This window comes from Eubalaena glacialis, chromosome 18 (genome assembly GCF_028564815.1).
Source record: "Eubalaena glacialis isolate mEubGla1 chromosome 18, mEubGla1.1.hap2.+ XY, whole genome shotgun sequence".
In the NCBI taxonomy this organism is placed as follows: Eukaryota; Metazoa; Chordata; class Mammalia; order Artiodactyla; family Balaenidae; genus Eubalaena; species Eubalaena glacialis.
In genome coordinates this window covers 54,664,535-54,687,277 of record NC_083733.1, presented here as the reverse complement: position 1 = coordinate 54,687,277, position 22,743 = coordinate 54,664,535, and the positions used below count along the sequence as shown (strand labels likewise).

The window sequence follows — 22,743 nt, the reverse complement described above, 5'->3', positions numbered from 1 at the left end:
TATGGTTTCCTTTGCTGTGCAAAAGCTTTTAAGTTTCATTAGGTCCCATTTGTTTATTTGTGTTTTTATTTCCATTTCTCTAGGACCTGGGTCAAAAAGGATCTTGCTGTGATTTATGTCATAGAGTGTTCTGCCTATGTTTTCCTCTAAAAGTTTGATAGTGTCTGGCCTTACACTTAGGTCTTTAATCCATTTTGAGTTTATTTTTGTGTATGGTGTCAGGGAGTGTTCTAATTTCATACTTTTACATGTACCTGTCCAATTTTCCCAGCACCACTTATTGAAGAGGCTGTCTTTTCTCCACTGTATATGCTTGCCTCCTTTATCAAAGATAAGGTGACCATATGTGCGTGGGCTTATCTCTGGGCTTTCTATCCTGTTCCATTGATCTATATTTCTGTTTTTGTGCCAGTACCAAACTGTCTTGATTACTGTAGCTTTGTAATATAGTCTGAAGTCAGGGAGCCTGATTCCTCCAGCTCCATTTTTCTTTCTCAAGATTGCTTTGGCTATTCGGGGTCTTTTGTGTTTCCATACAAATTGTGAAATTTTTTGTTCTAGTTCTGTGAAAAATGCCAGTGGTAGTTTAATAGGGATTGCATTGAATCTGTAGATTGCTTTGGGTAGCAGAGTCATTTTCACAATGTTGATTCTTCCAATCCAAGAACATGGTATATCTCTCCATCTATTTGTATCATCTTTAATTTCTTTCATCAGTGTCCTATAATTTTCTGCATACAGGTCTTTTGTCTCCTTAGGTAGGTTTATTCCTAGATATTTTATTCTTTTTGTTGCAATGGTAAACGGGAGTGTTTTCTTAATTTCACTTTCAGATTTTTCATCATTAGTATACAGGAATGCAAGAGATTTCTGTGCATTAATTTTGTATCCTGCTACTTTACCAAATTCATTGATTAGCTCTAGTAGTTTTCTGGTAGCATCTTTAGGATTCTCTATGTATAGTATCATGTCATCTGCAAACAGTGACAGCTTTACTTCTTCTTTTCCGATTTGGATTCCTTTTATTTCTTTTTCTTCTCTGATTGCTGTGGCTAACACTTCCAAAACTATGTTGAATAATAGTGGTGAGAGTGGGCAACCTTGTCTTGTTCCTGATCTTAGTGGAAATGGTTTCAGTTTTTCACCATTGAGGACAATGTTGGCTGTGGGTTTGTCATATATGGCCTTTATTATGTTGAGGAAAGTTCCCTTTATGCCTACTTTCTGCAGGACTTCTATCATAAATGGGTGTTGAATTTTGTCGAAAGCTTTCTCTGCATCTATTGAGATGATCATATGGTTTTTCTCCTTCAGTTTGTTAATATGATGTATCACGTTGATTGATTTGCGTATATTGAAGAATCCTTGCATTCCTGGAATAAACCCCACTTGATCATGGTGTATAATCCTTTTAATGTGCTGTTGGATTCTGTTTGCTAGTATTTTGTTGAGGATTTTTGCATCTATGTTCATCAGTGATATTGGCCTGTAGTTTTCTTTCTTTGTGACATCTTTGTCTGGTTTTGGTATCAGGGTGATGGTGGCCTCGTAGAATGAGTTGGGGAGTGTTCCTCCCTCTGCAATATTTTGGAAGAGTTTGAGAAGGATAGGTGTTAGCTCTTCTCTAAATGTTTGATAGAATTCGCCTGTGAAGCCATCTGGTCCTGGGCTTTTGTGTGTTGGAAGATTTTAAATCACAGTTTCAATTTCAGTGCTTGTGATTGGTCTGTTCATATTTTCTATTTCTTCCTGGTTCAGTCTTGGCAGGTTGTGCATTTCTAAGAACCTGTCCATTTCTTCCAGGTTGTCCATTTTATTGGCATAGAGTTGCTTGTAGTAATCTCTTATGATCGTTTGTATTTCTGCAGTGTCAGTGGTTACTTCTCCTTTTTCATTTCTAATTCTATTAATTTGAGTCTTCTCCCTTTTTCTCTTGATGAGTCTGGCTAATGGTTTATCAATTTTGTTTATCTTCTCAAAGAACCAGCTTTTAGTTTCATTGATTTTTGCTATTGTTTCCTTCATTTCTTTTTCATTTATTTCTGATCTGATCTTTATGATTTCTTTCCTTCTGCTAGCTTTGGGGTTTTTTTGTTCTTCTTTCTCTAATTGCTTTAGGTGCAAGGTTAGGTTGTTTATTCGAGATGTTTCCTGTTTCTTGATGTAGGCTTGTATTGCTATAAACTTCCCTCTTAGAACTGCTTTTGCTGCATCCCATATGTTTTGGATCGTCGTGTCTCCATTGTCATTTGTTTCTAGGTATTTTTTGATTTCCCCTTTGATTTCTTCAGTGATCACTTCGTTATTAAGTAGTGTATTGTGTAACCTCCATGTGTTTGTATTTTTTACAGATCTTTTCCTGTAATTGATATCTAGTCTCATAGCGTTGTGGTCGGAAAAGATACTTGATACGATTTCAATTTTTTAAAATTTACCAAGGCTTGATTTGTGACCCAAGATATGATCTATCCTGGAGAATGTTCCATGAGCACTTGAGAAAAATGTGTATTCTGTTGTTTTTGGGTGGAATGTCCTATAAATATCAATTAAGTCCATCTTGTTTAATGTATCATTTAAAGCTTGTGTTTCCTTATTTATTTTCATTTTGGATGATCTGTCCATTGGTGAAAGTGGGGTGTTAAAGTCCCCTACTATGATTGTGTTACTGTCGATTTCCCCTTTTATGGCTGTTAGTATTTGCCTTATGTATTGAGGTGCTCCTATGTTGGGTGCATAAATATTTACAATTGTTATACCTTCCTCTTGGATCGATCCCTTGATCATTATGTAGTGTCCTTCTTTGTCTCTTGTAATAGTCTTTATTTTAAAGTCTATTTTGTCTGATATGAGAATTGCTACTCCATCTTTCTTTTGATTTCCATTTGCATGGAATATCTTTTTCCATCCCCTCACTTTCAGTCTGTATGTGTCTCTAGGTCTGAAGTGGGTCTCTTGTAGACAGCATATATATGGGTCTTGTTTTTGTATCCATTCAGCCAGTCTGTGTCTTTTGGTGGGAGCATTTAATCCATTTACATTTAAGGTAATTATCGATATGTACTTTCCTATTCCCATTTTCTTAAATGTTTTGGGTTTGTTATTGTAGGTGTTTTCCTTCTCTTGTGTTTCTTGCCTAGAGAAGTTCCTTTAGCATTTGTTGTAAAGCTGGTTTGGTGGTGCTGAACTCTCTCAGCTTTTGCTTGTCTGTAAAGGTTTTAATTTCTCCATCAAATCTGAATGAGATCCTTGCTGGGTAGAGTAATCTTGGTTGTAGGTTTTTCTCCTTCATCACTTTAAGTATATCCTGCCACTCCCTTCTGGCTTGCAGAGTTTCTGCTGAAAGATCAGCTGTTAACCTTATGGGGATGCCCTTGTGTGTTATTTGTTGTTTTTCCCTTGCTGCTTTTAATATGTTTTCTTTATATTTAATTTTTGATAGTTTGATTAATATGTGTCTTGGTGTGTTTCTCCTTGGATTTATCCTGTATGGGACTCTCTGTGCTTCCAGGACTTGATTAACTATTTCCTTTCCCATATTAGGGAAGTTTTCAACTATAATCTCTTCAAATATTTTCTCAGTCCCTTTCTTTTTCTCTTCTTCTTCTGGGACCCCTATAATTCGAATGTTGGTGCGTTTAATGTTGTCCCAGAGGTCTCTGAGACTGTCCTCAGTTCTTTTCATTCTTTTTTCTTTATTCTGGTCTGCAGTAGTTATTTCCACCATTTTATCTTCCAGGTCACTTATCCGTTCTTCTGCCTCAGTTATTCTGCTATTGATCCCATCTAGAGTATTTTTGATTTCATTTATTGTGCTTTTCATCGTTGCTTGGTTCCTCTTTAGTTCTTCTACGTCCTTGTTAAATGTTTCTTGCATTTTGTCTATTCTATTTCCAAGATTTTGGATCATCCTTACTATCATTATTCTGAATTCTTTTTCAGGTAGACTACCTATTTCCTCTTCATTTGTTAGGTCTGGTGTGTTTTGACCCTGCTCCTTCATCTGCTGTGTGTTTTTCTGTCTTCTCATTTTGCTTATCTTACTGTGTTTGGGGTCTCTTTTTCACAGGCTGCAGGTTCGTAGTTCCCGTTGTTTTTGGTATCTATCCCCAGTGGCTCAGGCTGGTTCAGTGGGTTGTGTAGGTTTCCTGGTGGAGGGAACTAGTGCCTGTGTTCTGGTGGATGAGGCTGGATGTTGTCTTTCTGGTAGGCTCGTCCACGTCTGGTGGTGTGTTTTGGGGTGTCTGTGGCCTTATTATGATTTTAGGCAGCCTCTCTGTTAATGGATGGGGCTGTGTTCCTGTCTTGCTAGTTGTTTGGCATAGGGTGTCCAGCACTGTAGCTTGCTGGTCGTTGAGTGAACTGGGTCTTGATGTTGAGATGGAGATCTCTGAGAGATTTTCGCCGTTTGGTATTACGTGGAGCTGGGAGGTCTCTTGTGGACCAGTGTCCTGAAGTTGGCTCTCCCACCTCAGAGGCACAGCCCTGATGACTGGCTGGAGCACCAAGAGCCTTTCATCCACACGGCCAAGTACGTGGGGATTTTCTTGCCTTTTGGGAGGTCTGACGTCTTCTGCCAGCGTTCAGTGGGTGTTCTGTAGGAGCAGTTCCACGTGTAGATGTATTTCTCATGTATCTGTGGGGAGGAAGGTGATCTCCGCGTCTTACTCTTCCGCCATCTTGCCCTTCCCTCGCTTCTCTTCTTAATTGATGGCCCAAGAGCCTTATACTTTAGTTAACAAGGCTTTGCATAGGTACTCAAGACAGATCCGTCTTGCAGGTTGCTTTCAGGTCTGCTCTCAGACCTGGTTTTGGCTAATACTTGTTTTTATTTTGTTCATTTTTTGTGTGTATGGTGTTCAGGCATGGTTGTTGGAGAGGATTGCAGTGTTCTTGGAGATTTATGCTACTTCCTATAAGCCCAGTGATGCTTCAGAATTTCTGCTTTATCCACTGTCTTGTTTTGCAATATGAGGTTACCCTACTGTAATTTCAATACTTAAAGTCGTTAAATTTTTTTAAGTTTTTTTTTTTGATGACCATTTTTAAAGTCTTTATTGAATTTGTTACAGTATTGCTTCTGTTTTATGTTTTTTGGTTTTTTGGCTCCGAGGCATGAGGGATCTTAGCTCCCTGACCAGGGATCAAACCCACACCCCTTGCACTGGAAGGTGAAGTCTTAACCACTAGACCACCAGGGGAGTCCTTAAAAGTCTTTATGTAACCTATCTGTCTCTCTCTTTTTTCCCCCCACTTGCATGGTGTTCATTATTTTGGATGGTTTTATTTTTCTCTTTTCTTTCTTTCTTGGTTCTGCTAGTTAATTTTTTTTTAGCCCTGTTTGTTTTCTCATTGTTTCTTCCTCATGAATTTATATTTCTATTTTGAGCTCTTTTTATAGTTGGTATTTTCATTAAGTTTTTTCATTCATGGCAATACATTTAATCAAGATTTTCATTTACTGTGTGTCAATTGTTTTAGCTTGAATTTTTTGTCTGCTTTCTTTATCTCATGTTTCTTTTCTTTTTTTCTCTTATACTTTTTTAGAGATCTGATTCCAGTACCTTCTCATTTATGAGTGAGGATAGTTCCTCCTTGACCTGATTTTTAAAGAAGGGTATTGTTAGGGAAGGAAAGAAAGTTCTCTGATCTAGAGCAGGAATCTGCAAACTATGACCTGTAGGCCAGCCACTTGTCTTTGTAAATAACGTTTTACTGGAATATAGCCACAATGAATCATTTACATCTTGACTATTAATACTTTCACATTGCAGAGGCAAAGTTGAATAGTTGTGTCAAAGACTATATGACCCACGAAGCCTAAAATATTTACTATCTGACCTTTAAGAAAAAGTTTGCTGACTCTTGATGTATAGGAATGCATCTGTTCTTCGTACTAAAGCCTTTTATTCTACATGGTTGTGTGAATATACGTTTAGGTTTTATTTCTTCTCATCCAAAAAGGAACTGCAGCTGCAAGTCTTCTCATAACTCTGAATATTACACTCTCACCCCAACAGACTTCTTCCTAAAAAGACAGTATTTCACAGTGTTTCCTTGTTCAGTCCTGGCTTCCTTGATATACCTTGGGATGTCAAGTCTCCTGTAATCAGTCTGCTCTCCCAAATTTCCATGTTGTAATCATGGGTTAATTAATTCTGCCCTTCAAGGTGTGATATCCATTTTGACAATGTCAGCTGCTTGCTCTGCCCAAGATCAGCATGAACAGCTGTCTTCTCTTAGAATCCTTTTTTCCCTATTCCACCCTTCACTGTATTTGTCAACACTAACTCCTTTATTATAATTGGGGTTACAGCCACCACCTAGGATCATTGAAGAATCAATGACTTTTCATTCCTGTTTGTATAGAGGAAAAGAGATCAGATAGTTTTTCATTCCACCATCTTAAAACATGGAGTCTTTTCTGTCACATTTGATATTTTGATCTTGCCCTTGGAACTCTTTTTCACTTCTGCTTGGATAGTACCTTAAAGACCTGATCTTACCTTCTCCCTCAACACCTTTTGCTTAATTGAGCTTTTCTGTTTCCCTGAACTGCGGGGACTCAATAGCTTAAGCTTAGTATTCTGCCTTCTTTTCTACATTTATAATCTGCAACCACGTCTCTAACTTCACCTGCATTATAGCTTCACAAGAATTTTTCCTTTACTTTATTCTCAGTCTGGCAGAGAGGGAGAAAAATCTCCATTTTCCTATCTTAGAGCTAAGCAGCCACTGGGGACTGAATGTCTCACCCTTGGGTATGTAGACTTTCATTTATTCTACGTTTGAGCCAGTTCCTTATCTCTGAATTTCTCTGCCTGGTGTCCTTGCCTCTGGAGCCTTTCTGCTTATATTTCTCAGAGTAATCTCCCATCTTCTCTAGGGTGTAAGAGTGGTCTTTGTCTTTGTTATTAGTTTATATCTTTTTCTTTCCTTATCTCATTTTAGTGTGGTTTTGTGTAGGATCAGAGATAAATTCATGTATTTATGAGGCCATATTTAAGCATAATTTCCCATTCTTTGTTTTCCCTTTCAATCATGCTACGCAGGCTCTTCCAGTTTTATATTCCGATTCTTCTTTTTTTAAAATATTTATTTATTTATTTACTTTGGCTGCGCCAGGTCTTAGTTGCGGCATGCAGGATCTTCGTTGCAGCACGTGGACTCTTAGTTGCAGCATATGGACTTCTTAGTTGTGAAATGCAGACTCTTAGTTGCAACATGCATGCAGGATCTAGTTCCCCAACCAGGGATCGAACCCAGACCCCCAGCATTGGGAGAGCGGAGTCTTACCCATTGGACCACCAGGGAAGTCCCTATTCTGATTCTTTTATCCAATTTTTACCTTCCTATTGTTTGTTCTCATTTTATTAATTACTGTATTGTTCAGAACAATTTTATTTATTTACTTTTAAAAATATATAATACATACTTGTAGTACAAATTTTTTAAAGTACAATAGGAAATATATTGAAGAGTAATTTTTCTTCTCTTACCCATGTCTTCCTCTCTGCTGGCAACCCCTAGTATCATTTTCCCTTGAGCTATTATTTACTTGCATTTTCAAACATTTTTATTGAAACCACTTTAAGTTGATAGGTTAACTTGCAAATAATTACCATTTTTGCTGTCAAATATTCTTTTCCAGGAATGTGATACACCTTTTGTCTTAGTTTCCTAGAGCTGCCATAACGAAGTAGAGGCTAGAAATACAAAATCAAGGTGTAAGTAGGGCAATGTTCCTTCTGAAGCCTAGAGGAGAAGATTCCTTGTGTCTTTCAGCTTCTGGTATCCCCAGACATTCCTTGGCTTGTGGCAGCATAATTCCAATCTGTGTCTTTATCTTCACATAGTGTTCTCCCTGTGTTCTGTCTCTTCATGTGGCATTCTTTTTATAAGAACACCAGTCATATTAGATTAGGGGCTTACCTTACTCCAGTATGACCTCATCTTAACTAACTACATCTGCAATGACCTTATTTTCAAATAACTTCACATTCTGAGGTACTGGGGGTTAGGGCTTAAACATATATTTTAAAGGGGGAACACACAGTTCAACCTATAACACTTTCATTTGTTCAAATCTGTGTGCATTTTAAAGTTTTCTTATAATTTTTAGACATTTCTTATTAAATTTATTCCCAGATTTTTCATATTTTTGTTGTCATTGTAAGTGTAGTCTTTTGTTATATTTTCTAAATAGTTGTTCATTTATATGAAGGTTACTGAAACTGAATATTAATTTACTATATATAGTGAATTTAATTTTTTACTTTTTATAATTTTTCAGGTGAATCGATTTTGCAAGTTAACAGTTTTAGTATTGACAAATAATGTTAACTTTACCTTTCCTTTCCAAGTTTTTATACCTCATTTCTTTCTCTTATTTAATACACCACCCTGTACTGTAATAATAGTTGTGATAGTACTTATCTTTTTCTTATTCCTGACTTTAATGTGAATGCTTTGGGATTTTTCCCATTAAGAACAGTGCCAGGGTTTAAGTTGTACTGTGCTTTTTCTCAAGTTAAATAAATGTCTGTCTGTTCCCATTTTATAAAGTTATTTTTATGGAAAATAGGTGTTGAATTTTATCATCTTTTTAATATCTTTGGAAATGATTACTTGATTTTTCACTTTTGACCTATAACGTATTTACTTTTAGTAATAGATTTTCTAATATTGAAACATACTTATATTCCTGGAAAAAAACAACGTATGTATGTCTTATATTTAATGTGCTTTTGGGTCACTTTTTTTTTCTTCTGGGTCATTTTGATATGTAGAGTTTTTGCATTGATATTCAAAAATGAAATTGGTGTATAGTTTGCTTTTTTGGTTGTCATCTTTATCAGGTGTTGGTGTTAATATTATGTTTGTCTCACACACAAAAAAATGGGAATTCTTTTTTCTTTCATAATATTTTGTACAGCATGACAGCTGTCCCTTAGATGTTTGTTTAAATTCCCATGATAATATGTCTGGGCCTTTTCTATTTGTTTTGTTTTGGGGTATTTCTTTTCATATTTTTCTGTTTATTTTGTGGAAATTGGTATTTGTTTTCTACATCTTATAGAGTCAGTTTTGGTAATTTATATTTTCCAGAAAATTATGTCAAACAGTTTATAAAAGTTTATTTAAATGGAGTCCTGTAAAATACTTTTATGATTTTTTAGCTTCCTGTTTTTGTCTTTTTCTCTATCGCTATTTCTTCTTACTTTATTTGTACATTCTGAATTCTCCCTCTTATTTATCCAACAGTTTACCTTTTTTCTTTCAGATTCCATTTAAAAGCAGTCAAAGCTATTTGTATTCATAAATATCTGTCTCTACTCATATTTCCTTTCCTGGAATTTCCTAAAGCTTAGGAAATAGGAGATATATATACCTGGAATTTGCTTAATAAGACACTAGGCCATAAGCTAAGAATCAATCCCATACTAGTATATTTTAAAAAAATTTTTTTGATATAATATTGGAAAAATTTACAAGTGATATTTATTTGCAATTTGTTTTAGGAGAAATATGGGGGATGGATGAGCATCAGAAAATCCAGGACAGACTTTTGACACAACTTGAAGATAAATTCACAAAAACACTGACTGAAGAAAAAGTGAATGACTGTCATAAGAAATTTGCAAATGCATTTTCTCCAAACTCAGACTTTTTTCCTTCCAGTCACAATCTCTATAAATACGACTTATTTGGAAAGTGTTTAGAACATAATAATTTCAACTGTTATAATAATGAGAGAATTCTTATAAGAAAAGAACATTGTGAATATAACGAACCTATGAAATCATTTGGCAATAGCTTATCCCATCTTGTAGTAACCCCCTTTAAGTGTAATCATTGTGGAAAAGGTTTTGATCAAACTTTGGACCTCATCAGACACCTGAGAATTCATACTGGAGAGAAACCCTATGAATGTAAAAAATGTAGAAAAGCCTTCAGCCAAAAGGAGAAGCTCATTAAACATCATAAAATCCACAGTAGGGAGCAGTCTTATGAGTGTAATGAATGTGGGAAAGCTTTCATTAAAATGTCAAATCTCATTAGACATCAAAGAATCCATACTGGAGAGAAACCCTATGCATGTAAGGAGTGTGGGAAATCCTTCAGCCAGAAATCAAATCTCATTGATCATGAAAAAATTCATACTGGAGAGAAACCTTATGAATGTAATGAGTGTGGAAAAGCATTCAGCCAGAAGCAAAGCCTCATTGCACATCAGAAAGTTCATACTGGGGAGAAACCTTATGCATGTAATGAATGTGGTAAAGCCTTCCCTCGAATAGCATCTCTTGCTCTTCATATGAGAAGTCATACAGGAGAGAAACCTTATAAATGTGATAAATGTGGAAAAGCCTTCTCTCAGTTTTCCATGCTTATTATACATGTGAGAATTCATACAGGTGAGAAACCTTATGAATGTAATGAATGTGGAAAATCCTTCTCTCAAAGCTCAGCCCTTACTGTACATTTGAGAAGTCATACTGGTGAGAAACCTTATGAATGTAAGGAATGTAGAAAAGCCTTCAGCCACAAAAAGAACTTCATTACACACCAGAAGATTCATACTAGAGAGAAACCTTATGAATGTAATGAATGTGGGAAAGCTTTCATTCAGATGTCAAATCTTGTTAGACACCAGAGAATTCACACTGGAGAAAAACCCTATATATGTAAGGAATGTGGCAAAGCCTTTAGCCAGAAATCAAATCTCATTGCTCATGAAAAAATTCATTCTGGAGAGAAACCCTATGAATGTAATGAATGTGGTAAAGCCTTCAGCCAAAAGCAAAACTTTATTACACATCAGAAAGTTCACACTGGAGAGAAACCTTATGATTGTAATGAATGTGGTAAAGCCTTCTCTCAAATTGCTTCCCTTACTCTTCATCTGAGAAGTCACACAGGGGAAAAGCCTTATGAATGTGATAAATGTGGGAAAGCTTTCTCTCAGTGCTCATTGCTTAATTTACATATGAGAAGTCATACAGGTGAGAAACCCTATGTATGTAATGAATGTGGAAAAGCTTTCTCTCAAAGAACTTCCCTTATTGTACATATGAGAGGTCATACAGGTGAGAAACCTTATGAATGTAATAAATGTGGAAAAGCCTTCTCCCAAAGTTCCTCCCTTACTATACATATACGAGGTCATACAGGTGAGAAACCCTTCGACTGTAGTAAATGTGGAAAAGCCTTTTCTCAAATCTCATCTCTTACACTTCATATGAGAAAACATACAGGTGAGAAGCCTTATCATTGTAATGAGTGTGGTAAGGCTTTCAGCCAAAAGTCACACCTTGTTAGACACCAGAGAATTCATACTCATTAGAAATAGAAACTCTATGAATCTTGTGAATATGGAAAAGTCTTTGGAAGGAATTAGCACCTCCTTGCACATTACATTATCGGATCTAGAGCAGAAAACTGTGAATGTGGGAAAGCCGTTTGAAGAAGTCACGTTTGTGGCACAGTTCTCACCAAGGAGACAAATTGTATAATGAGAAAGCTGATCGTCAGAAATCTTCAGCAGACATCTTATCTAATGATAATATTTATCCAGCATTCTCTTTAAAACCTGAAGTAAGATATTTGCATCAGCATGTCAGCATGATACTTGAGCTCCTAGCCAATCTCTTAACCAAGAAAAAGAAGATTGGAGAAAAAAAAAACTCTTAAAATAACCTCTCATACTAGAATAGTTAATTAGAAAATATCTTGATATAACATATCTGAGAATAAACAATAGTGAATTACAAGACACATATATATAAAGTTATAAAACATTTTGAAGGTCACACTTGAAATTTTGAGAAAAATAACATTTTCTGAAAAGACTTGTCATGGTAAAAAAATATAAATTTTCTCACAAATCACTAAGTTTAAAGTACTTCCACTCAAAGTTTTTACCAGTTACTTATATTTTAAGAATTTCACGAACTGATTCAATATTTTATATAGGAATGTAAAGGGCCACAAATAGCTGAAACAAACGTGAAAAACAAAAGAGAAGATAGACTACTAGATATCATTGCATATTTATTCAAAGCTCGTAGCATTTAAACAGTGTGTTCTTTATGAGTAAATAAATCAGTGGAAACAAATTGAAGACGAGTAAAGACATGGGAATCTTGTGTGTTATAGTGATATTGAAATCATTGGAAAAAGGATGGCCTATTCAATAAATGGAAGATTCATATGAACAAAAAATGTTAGTTCTTTATACCATATACAAAAATAAAACCCAGACTGAAGAGTAGAATATAAAAAGCAAAATTCTATATAATGAAAAAATAGACTATATTTACTACTTTAGAGTAACAGAATTTCTTTAAAAACACATAAATATGGAACATTCAATTCTACTTTGGTGTATTGGCTTCAGAGGCACCCACATATATGCACAGAGATGCATGTGTTCATGCATCTCTTTATGTTCACTGCATCGTCATTTGTGTTACTCTAAATTGAAAAGAACATACATTTCCATTAGTAGAGGAATAGATTGATACAATGTGATTATTTGTATGATAGAACACAATATTTAAAGATACAAATTTGATATATCATTACATGGATAGACTACATAATATTGACAGAAAAAAGCAAAATGTACAATGAAACATGATATAACATTTCTATAAATTTAATAAAACAATGCAAAGAACAGTACTGTGTATTGATCATGCATACATATATGACATTGGTTGCCTTTTAGGAAGTGAAGGCACTTGTTTTATTTATCTGTAATATTTCTTTAATAAAAGAATGAAAGCAAATATGACAGTAGTAACAAATCTGGTTGTCAAAATTATATTGTGGGTTTTGTTTTTTAATTCTCTCTTGCCTGTCTTTATTTTCTTGTTTCTCTAAAATAAGAATCAAATGGATAGGGACTTCCCTGGTGGTGCAGTGGCTAAGAATCTGCCTACCAATGCAGGGGACACGGGTTCGATCCCTGATCTGGGAAGATCCCACATGCCATGGAGCAACTAAGCCTGTGCGCCACAACTACTGAAGCCCATGTACCTAGAGCCTGTGCTCCGCAACAAGAGAAGCCACCTCAATGAGAAGCCTGCACACCGCAACAAAAAGTAGCCCCTGCTCACCACAACTAGAGAAAGCCCGCATGCAGCAACGAAGACCCAACACAGCCAAAAAAATAAATACATTTATTTTTTTAAAAAACAAATGGATAGAGAAAACCTGGACCTATAGAAACAATTTTAAAATGGATTCTTATTTTTGATCAGATACTAACATTTATAGAAAAATATCTTTAATAATACACAAACCAAACCTGAATTAAGATAATATTTTGCTTACCCTCTCCTCATAATGTTAATTAGGATACACACATCAGAAGCATACAGTAGCCTTTGTTTGAGACCAATTTTTAATTTTTATTTTAAACACAAGTTCTTCCCTATTTGAAAGCAGTAAAGAAACAAAAGAAATATTCAGTTGTTGGGGTAACTGACTCTCCATTTGGAAAACAAAATCACCTGCATTTGGGTTGGTTCAAATTGAGGGAGAAAGACCATTCATGCATACTGTAAAATGTTAATGTAAAATATCAAGCCAAAAATAGTTACCCGTATCAGAGCAGAAGCAGTTTCAATGTATTTCAACAAATCTTTCTTTGGTTTCTAGATCCTTAAATGGGAATTCAAATGCTGGTGATTTTTATGTGTCAGGTAAGAGCTCAGTGGATGTGAAAGTTCACTTCTTCCTATACCACAGCTGTTTTATATTCAGGCCTTTCAAATATTTATAGAACTCAAATTTCCTTTTCTGTGAATAGCCCATTCATGTATTTTGTCTATTTTTTTCTACTGGGACTTTCAAAAAATGTTTTTATTTAGAAATAATTACAGATTTATAGAAATTGAAGAAATAATAACCTAGAGTACTCTGTGTACCCTATATCCACTTTCCCCTAATGGTAATGTTTTATGTAATTATAGTTATATATCACATTTGACACTAGTGTGATTCACAGGCCTTATCAGATTTCACTGATTTTACATGCACTTCTGTATGTGTATCTCTAGTTCTATACAGTTTTATCTAGTGTAAATTTGTGTAACTACCACCACAATCAAGATATAGAACTTGAAACACCACAAAGATCCCTTGTTCTATCCCTTTGTAGTCACAACCATCCTTCTTTCCTCCCCCTGCTCCCCACTCCTAATCCCTGCCAACCACTAATCTATTCTCCATAATTTCTTCATATAGGAGTGCTCTATAAATGTAATCACTATATAACCTTTTAAGATTGGCTTTTTTCACTCAACGTAATTCTCCTGAGATCAATTCCACTTGTTGCAGGTACAATAATTTGTTCTTTTTTGGGTAATTTCTGAGTAGTTTTTTATGGTATCGGTATACCATGGTTTCTCTAAACATTCAGCCATTGAAAGACATTTGAGTTGTTTCCAATTTGGGGTTATTACAAATCTGCTATGAACATTCTCTGCCACTTTATTTGTTGTTTTCTGTTTTTTTGTTCCTCTGTTTCACTTTTCATGTCTTGCTGTGGGTTATTTGAGCATTTTTTTAGAATTCTACTTTGACTTATCTATAGAGTTCTTAAGTACATTTCTTTGTATAATTTTTTAGTAGTTGCCCTAGGTATTACATTATACATATGTAACTCATCACAGTCTACTTTTGTTAACATTGAACCAGTTCAAAACCTTATCTCAACTGAGCTCCTTTAATTTACCCCACTTTATTGCATAGTTATCTTAAATATTTCCTCTATATACCTTAAGAACTACATGAGATAATGTAGCCATTTTTGATTCAACCATCTAACATAATTTTGGAAAGTCAACGGGAGAAAGATAATCTATTAAATGTACCCATATTTTTACTTTATGTTCTTTCCTCACTCCTGATATTCCACATTTCCTTCATTTCTCTTCTGCTTGAAGAACTTCCTTAGAATAGATCTCCTGACAGATTCTTAGTTTTCCTTCATCTGAGCATGTCTTCATTTCACCTTCATTCATGAAGAATATTTTTTGCTGGTATAGAGTTCTGGATTGACAGTTCTCTCAGCACTTGAAAAATGTGCTACTTCCTTCTGGCCGTCATGTTTTCTGATCAAAAATCTGTCATTTAAATCATTGTTCCTCTGCAGGTAATGTATCATTACTCATGCTTTCATTTTTTTTCTCATTTTTAGTTTTCTGAATTTTGATTATGATGTGTCTTGGCATGGATTTCTTTGGGTTTATCCTGTTTGGGGTTTGCTCAGTTTCTTGATTCTGTAGGCTTATGTTTATTGCCAAAATTGAGGAATTTTCTGCCATTATTTCTTTGAATGCCTTTTCAGCCTGACTTTCTCCTTTCCTTCCAGGATTCAGCATATTTTCCCTCTTTGTTGTTCATATTGGGTAATTTCTCTTGTTCTATCTTTAAGTTCACTGATGCTTTCCTCTCTCCCCTCCATTCTGTTCTTGAGCACATCCATTGAGTCTTTTACTTTGGCTACTGTATTTTTCAGTTAAAAATATTCCATTTGGGGGACTTCCCTGGTGGCGCAGTGGTTAAGAATCCACCTGCCAATGCAGGGGACACAGGTTCGATCCCTGGTCTGGGAAGATCCCACATGCCACAGAGCAACTAAGCCTGTGCACCACAACTACTGAGCCTGCGCTCTAGAGCCCACGAGCCACAACTACTGAGCCCATGTGCACCGCAACTACTGAAGCCCATGTGCCCTAGAGCCCATGCACCACAACAAGCCACCACAATGAGAAGCTTACGCACCACAATGAAGAGTAGCCCCCGCTCACCGCAACTAGAGAAAGCCCGCGCGCAGCAACAAAGACCCAAAAGAGCCCCCCCCAAAGAAATTCCATTTTGTTCTTTATATTCTCCCTTCCTTTGCTAAGATTTTCTATTTTTTTATTTGTTTCAAGTGTGTACATAATTTGTTCATTGAAGCATTTCTATGATTGCTGTTTTAAATTTCTTGTCAGATTAATTTATCTTGGTGTTGATGTCTCTTGATTGTCTTTTTTTTCATTCAGTTTGAGATTTTCCTGTTTTTTGATACAATTAATGATTTTCAGTTCTATTCTGGACATTTTGGGTGTTGTGTTGTTAGATTCTAGATCCTTCCTTTATGCAGGCAGTTACTCTATTTAGGTGTAGCTTAGAAGTCCAGGTTGAGGTAGATGTTCAGCACCCTACTAGGCCCCACAGACTCCACCCCAGCAAAAGTGGAACATGGCCACCCGCCTCATTTTCAGTGGATAGGGGTGGAAGTTAAGCTCTCCATTCAGCCCAGCTAGAACAGATGGGGAAGATGAAAGTGGGGAAAGGGTGTTGGCTAGCACCACCTTTGTTGCTAGAGTTTGTTAAGTGGGGATGAAAGTTCAGCTCACCGTTGGGCCCTGATAACACTGAGGAGGGTGAGAAGCTGATTATTGAGCAGCACTGCTTGGAACCACCTAGTTCAACCTCAGTGCTTTTGGGCCACCATGGAAGTTCATCCTGCTTGATACTACCCTGTTGGTGAAGCAGAGGCAAACTTACCTCACTGCCACTGGGTGTGGCCCTAATAGGTAATTAATTTTTAATTTTTAGTGTTATATTCTGTATACAAACCATTTGTCAAATATTTGCATTATTAAAATATTGGTTTTTTTGGATGCACAAAAATTTTAAAGTTTAATGTGGATATTACCTAGTCTATGATATATTTTAAGTTAATTTGTATAAGGTATAGGATTTAGGTCAAGGTTCATTTTTTTTTGCCTATGATGTCTAATTGTTCCAACACTATTTGTTGAAAAAAATTATCCTTTTTCTATTCAATTGTTTTGCACTTTTGTAAAAGATCAGGTGGCCGACTTATGTGAGTCTATTTCTGAACTCTTTTCTGTTCCATTGATTTATGTATCTGTCACCCTACCAACACCACACTGTCTTGATTACTGTAGCTAAATAGTGATTCTTCTCCCTTTATCCTTCTTTTTCAAAACTGCTTTATCCTAATTCCTTTGCTTTTCCTTATAACTTTAGATCCACCTTTTTTTTTCAAAAATGCTGCTTAGATTTTGATAAGAATTGCAGTACACCTTTATATTACATGGGAGAAAATTGAAATTTTTACTGTGTTGAGACTTCCAATCCATAAGCACAATATGTCTCTTCACTTATTTAGATCTTTGATTTTTTTCATCAGTGTCTTCTGGTTTTCACCTCCTGTACATATATTGTTAGATATAAACTTAACTGTTTCATTGGCAGGAGAGGGATATTTTTGTTTTGTAGATGCCTTTTCATTCTTTATATAGAAAACAATGTCATCTGCAAATAGAGACAATTTTGTTGTTGTTGTTGCTGCTGTTCTTTCCAACCTGTATGCCTTCTATTTACTTTTCTGGTCTTATTTCACTGGCTGGGCCTTCCAGATATGCTGGTGAGAGAAGACATCCTTGCCTTTTTCCTAATCTTAGGATGTTTTCCATTCTTCTCTGGGATAAATGGCCAGTTAACTTCTGGAATGGGATTTTAAAGCTGAATACTGGAAAAAGTTAAGTGAGCAACAAAGGCCAAAATAAAAAAGGCAACAAAAAAAGATGCAGAGCTAATATTTAAGAGACAAGAGACTGGCCTATTACTAGAGTAATTGTCACCTTTACAGAGAAAATTCCACTATTCTTTTCCTTGAAGTGACTTGAGTTTCAAATAACCTAATTGAGAAGGTAATTTAGATGGAGCTTTGCTCCTACCAGCAGGAAGAATCTTGATAAATACTGTGGGATCTAACTAGAGCTTCCTTCCTGGAACCACAGTTGAAAAACTATTGAGCAGGATGAGACCAAGTAATGAAGATCCCTATCAGTTCTAGCTATTTTCTCATGAACCATGTACACCATCGAAGGTGTTCCTTGCTCATGAAGGTCTCACCATTATTAGGGATACTAAGGCACATATCCAAACTGACCACTGAAGCCAGCCTTGTGATTTTTGCTGGTCTAACCCATCGAGTATGCAGAGAAACAGGAATCGAGGCAGTCGGGGATAAGGTAGGAATCAGTTTTAGGTCTAATCTACAGTATGAAAAGAACATATGGAATTCCAAGAAAAATCTGACTGTATAATAGAGTGGTAGTGTGTGTGCGTGCACACACACACATTTAATTAAAATAGACCACAAGCAAGAAGAGTTGTGTTAGGATTTCTGTCTCTTCAAGAGAAGATACAAATGGCCAACAGGTACATGATTTACAAACATTTTCTTCTATATGTTGTCTTTTCACTTTCTTGATAAGGTCTTTTTGTAGAAAAAGTTTATAGTTTTTTGTGAATTTCAGTTTATCTTTTCTTTTGCTTCTTGTGTTTTTTATGTCAAATCTAAAAATCAGTTGACAAATTCAAGATCAGGAAGATCTACCCCTATATTTCTTCTAAGAATCTGATAATTGAACTCTTAAATTTAGGTCATTGTTCAATTTCAAGTTAACTTTTGTAAATGGAGTGAGGCAGGAGTTCACGTTGATTCTTGTGCATGTAGTTAACCAGTAGTCCCAGCAGATTTCTTAAAGAAACTATTTGTACCCCATTGAATTTTCTTGGCACCCTTGCCAAAAATCAATCGGGTATGGATATTTGGGTTTATTTCTAGACTCAACTCTATCCCATTGATCCATATGTCTGCCCTTATGTAAGTACCGAATTGTTTTGATTACTCTAGCTTTGAAGTAGTTTTTGAAATTGGAAAGTGTGAGTCTTCCAATTTTGTTTTTCTTTTTCAGTGTTTTTTTGACTATTTGGGGACCCTTGAAATTTCATATAAATTGGAGGATCAGCTTTTCCAATCTGAAAAAAAAAGTATTAGAATTTTGATAGGGATTGCACTGAATCTGTAAATTGCTTCGAGGATTACTGCCATCTTACTAGTTGTTATGGACTGAATTGTGTCCCCCAGTTCCTATGTTGAAGCCCTAACCCACAATGGGACTATATTTGGAGATAGGGCCTTTAAGGAGCCAATTAAGGTTAAATGATGCCATAAGAGTGGGACCCTAATCCAATACGAATTTTGTTCTTTAAGAAGAGGAAAAAATACCAGAAATGTGCATGTACAGAGAAAAGGCCATCTGCAGGTCAAGGAGAGAGGCCTCAGGAAACGTCAAATCTGCAAACAGCTTGATCTTGAATATCCAGCCTCCAGAACTGTGAGAAATAAATTTCTGTTGTTTAAGCCATCCAGTCTGTGGTACATTGTTATGGCAGACCTAGTAGAGTAATACAACACTATTACATTTTCCAATTGATGAAAATGGAATGTCCTTCCATTTAATAATGTCTTTAATTTTGTTCAGCAATGTTTTATAGTTTTCAGTGTACAAGTCTTTCACTCCCATGGTTAAATTTATTCCTACATATTTTATTCTTTTTGATGCTATTATAAATAGAATTTTCTTAGTTCCTTTTTGTATTGTTGATTGCTAGTGTATAGAAAAACAATTTTTTTGTGCTGATCCTGTACCCTATAATTTTACTAAATTTATTAGCTCCAGTTTTTTCCTGTGGACATTTTGGGATTTTCTATGTATAGAATCATGTCATCTGCAAATAGAGATAGTTTTAGTTCTTCCTTTAGAATTTGGATGCCTTTTATTTTTCTTGACTAATTTCTCTGGCTAGGACTTCCAGTACAATGTTGAATACCAATGGTGAAATCAGATATTCTTGTCTTGTTCCTGGTGTTAAGGAAAAAGATTTCAGATGTTCACTGTTGGGGATGATGTTAGCTGTGGGTTTTTCATAAATGCCCTTTATCATGTTAAGGAAATTCCCTTCTATTCCTAGTTTGCTGAGCATTTTTAACCTGAAAGGCTGTTTAATTTTTTCAAGTGCCTTTCTGCATCAATTGAGATGATCATGTTGGGTTTTTTTCACCTTTGCTTTATTAATGAAGTGTATTAACTTCATTTATTTTCTTATGTTGAAGCACCTTTGTATTCCTGGAATAAATCCCACTTAGTCAAGCTGTGTAATCCTTTTAATGTACTGTTGGATTTGGTTTGCTAATATTTTGTTGAAGATTTTTGTACCTATATCCATGAGAGGTATTTATCTGTAGTTTTCATTTCTAGTGGTATTTTTGTCTGGCTTTATATCAGGATAATGCTGGCTTCATAGAATGTGTTAGGGATAATTCTCTCCTATTTTTCAGAAGAGTTTGAATAGGATTGGTGTTAATCCTTCTTTAAAAGTTTAAATTCACTGGTGAAGCCATCTGGACCTGGACTTTTCTTTCTTGAAGGTCTTGAACTACTGATTCAACCTCTTTACTTGTTACAGGTCTGTTGCAATTCTCTATTTCTTATTGAGTCAATTTCAGTAATTTGTGTCTAGAGATTTGTGCATTTAATCTACATTATTTAATTTGTTGGTGTACAATTATTTGTAGTATTCTTTTATAATTCTTTAAATTTCTGTAAAGTTTGTAATGTCCCCACTTTTATTTCTAACTTTAGTTATTTGCATCTTCTTTTTTTTCTTAAACACTTTATCTAAAGTTTTGTCAATTTTGATCTTTTCAAATAACCAACTTCTGGTTTCACTGATTCTATTTTTAAATTTCATTTATTCTTTGTATCTGCTTTTGTCTGTATTTTCTTCCTTCTGCTGGTTTTGCGTTTAGTTTGCTCCTCTTTTCTAGTTCCTTAAGATGTAAAGTTAGGTTAAGATTTTCTTCCTTTTTAATATAGGTATTTATAGCTGTACATTTCCCTCTGGGAACTGCTTTCATTGAATCTCATAAGTTTTGGTATGTTGTGTTTTTATTTTCCTTCATCTCAAAGTATTTTCTAATTTCACCAGTGATTTCTTCTTTGACCAATTGGTCATTTAAAGAGTATGTTGTTTAATTCCCACATATTTGCAAAATTTTCAATTTTCCTTCTAATATTGACTTCTGACCTTGTTTCATATTAGTTAGATACTTGGTATGCTTTCAGTTGTTTAAAATGAGAATTACTTTATGATCCTGGAGAATGTTCCATGTGCACTTAAGAAAAATGTGTATCTGCTGTTGTTGGGTGGAATGTTCCAAATATGTCTGTTAGGGTTAGTTGGTTTTTGTGTTGTCCAATTCCACTTACTTATTGATCTTCTATCTAGATATACTTTTCATTATTGAAAATAAGGTACTTAAGTCCCCAACTATTGTAGAACTATTTCTCCCAACAATTCTGTCCATGTTTACTACATATATTTTGAGGCTCTGCTGTTTAGTGCAAGTATGTTTATCTTCTAAATGCATTGACACCTTTATCAATAGATAATTTCCTTTGTCTTATAACAATTTAGACCTAAAACCCATTTTGTGTTTTAATCTATCTACACAAGATCACTTTTTTAGTTCCTCTAGTGGATACTTTTATATCTTTAAAGATTACAACTAACTTTTAAACCTTTAAAAATTGAAATATAGTTGATTTACAATATTGTGTTCGTTTCAGGTGTACAGAAAAGTGATTGTTACATATATATGTATTTTTTCAGATTATTTTCAATTATATGTTATTATAAGATATTGAATACAATCTCCTGTGCTATACAGTAAATCCTTATTGCTTATCTATTTTATGTATAGTAGTTTGTATCTGTTACTCCCATACTCCTAATTTATCCCTTCCCCCCTCCCTTTTTCCTTTGGTAACCATAAGTTTGTTTTCTGTGCCTGTGAATCCATTTCTCTTTTGTATATTCATTTGTATTATTTTTTAGATTTCACACATAAGTGATATCATATAATATTTGTCTGTCTGACTTGCTTCACTAAGTATAATATTCCTTAGGTCCATCCATGTTGCTGCAAATGGCAATATTTCATTCTTTTTTATGACTAATATTCCATTACACACACACACACACACACATATCATGTCTTCTTAAGCCAGTCGGGCATTTGGGTTGTTTCCCTGTCTTGACTGTTGTAAATAGTGCTGCTACATGAACACTGAGGCACATGTATCTTTTGGAATTAGAGTTTTCATCTTCTCCAAATATTTACCAAGAAGTGGGGTTGCCAGATTACATGGTAGCTCTATTTTTTGTTTTTTAAGGAAACTCCATACTGTTTTGCATAGTGGCTGCACCAATTTACATTCCCACCAACAGTGTAGGAGGGTTCCCTTTTCTCCACACACTCTCCGGCATTTATTATTTATAGTTTTGGTGATGGCCATTCTGAATGATGTGAGGTGATACCTCATTGTGGTTTTGATTTGTATTTCTCTAATAATTAGCAATGTTAAGCATGTTTTCATGTGCCTGTTGGCCATCTGTATGTCTGTAGTGTCTATTTAGGTCTTCTGCTCATTTTTAAATTATGTTGTTTTTTAATATTGAGTTGTATCAGCTGTTTGTATATTTTAAATATTAACCCCTTGTTGGTTGCATTGTTTGCAAATACTTTCTCCCATTCAGTAGGTTGTCTTTATGTTTTGTTAATAGTTTCCTCTGCTGTGCAAGAGTTTTAAAGTTTGATTAGGTCCCATTTGTTTATTTTTGCTTTTATTTGTTATGCCTTGGGAAACTGATCTAAGAAAATATTGCTGTGATTTATGTCCAAGAATGCTCTTTGACTGTGTTCTCTTCTGGGAGTTTTATGGTGTCATGTCTTAAATTTAGGTCTTTAAACAATTTTTAGTTAACTTTTATATATGGTGTGTTTTAATTTCATTGATT

The 22,743-nt window shown here is 35.1% G+C and overlaps 1 protein-coding gene across 2 annotated transcripts in view; it reads left to right on the top strand.

Moving 5' to 3' along the window:
• LOC133078876 (zinc finger protein 420) overlaps nt 1-11,381 on the top strand; it is a 178,773-nt gene extending 167,392 nt beyond the window's left edge. Inside the window, exon 7 of one of the 2 annotated variants that reach the window (XM_061174045.1) lies at nt 10,235-11,381. In XM_061174045.1, coding sequence (XP_061030028.1) covers nt 10,235-11,344 — 1,110 coding nt within the window. In that variant the 3' untranslated portion in view covers nt 11,345-11,381. Of the gene's footprint in view, nt 1-9,518 lie in introns of both variants that reach the window. The other variant, XM_061174042.1, reaches the window with a different exon arrangement.
• Nucleotides 11,382-22,743: the final 11,362 nt, after the last annotated feature.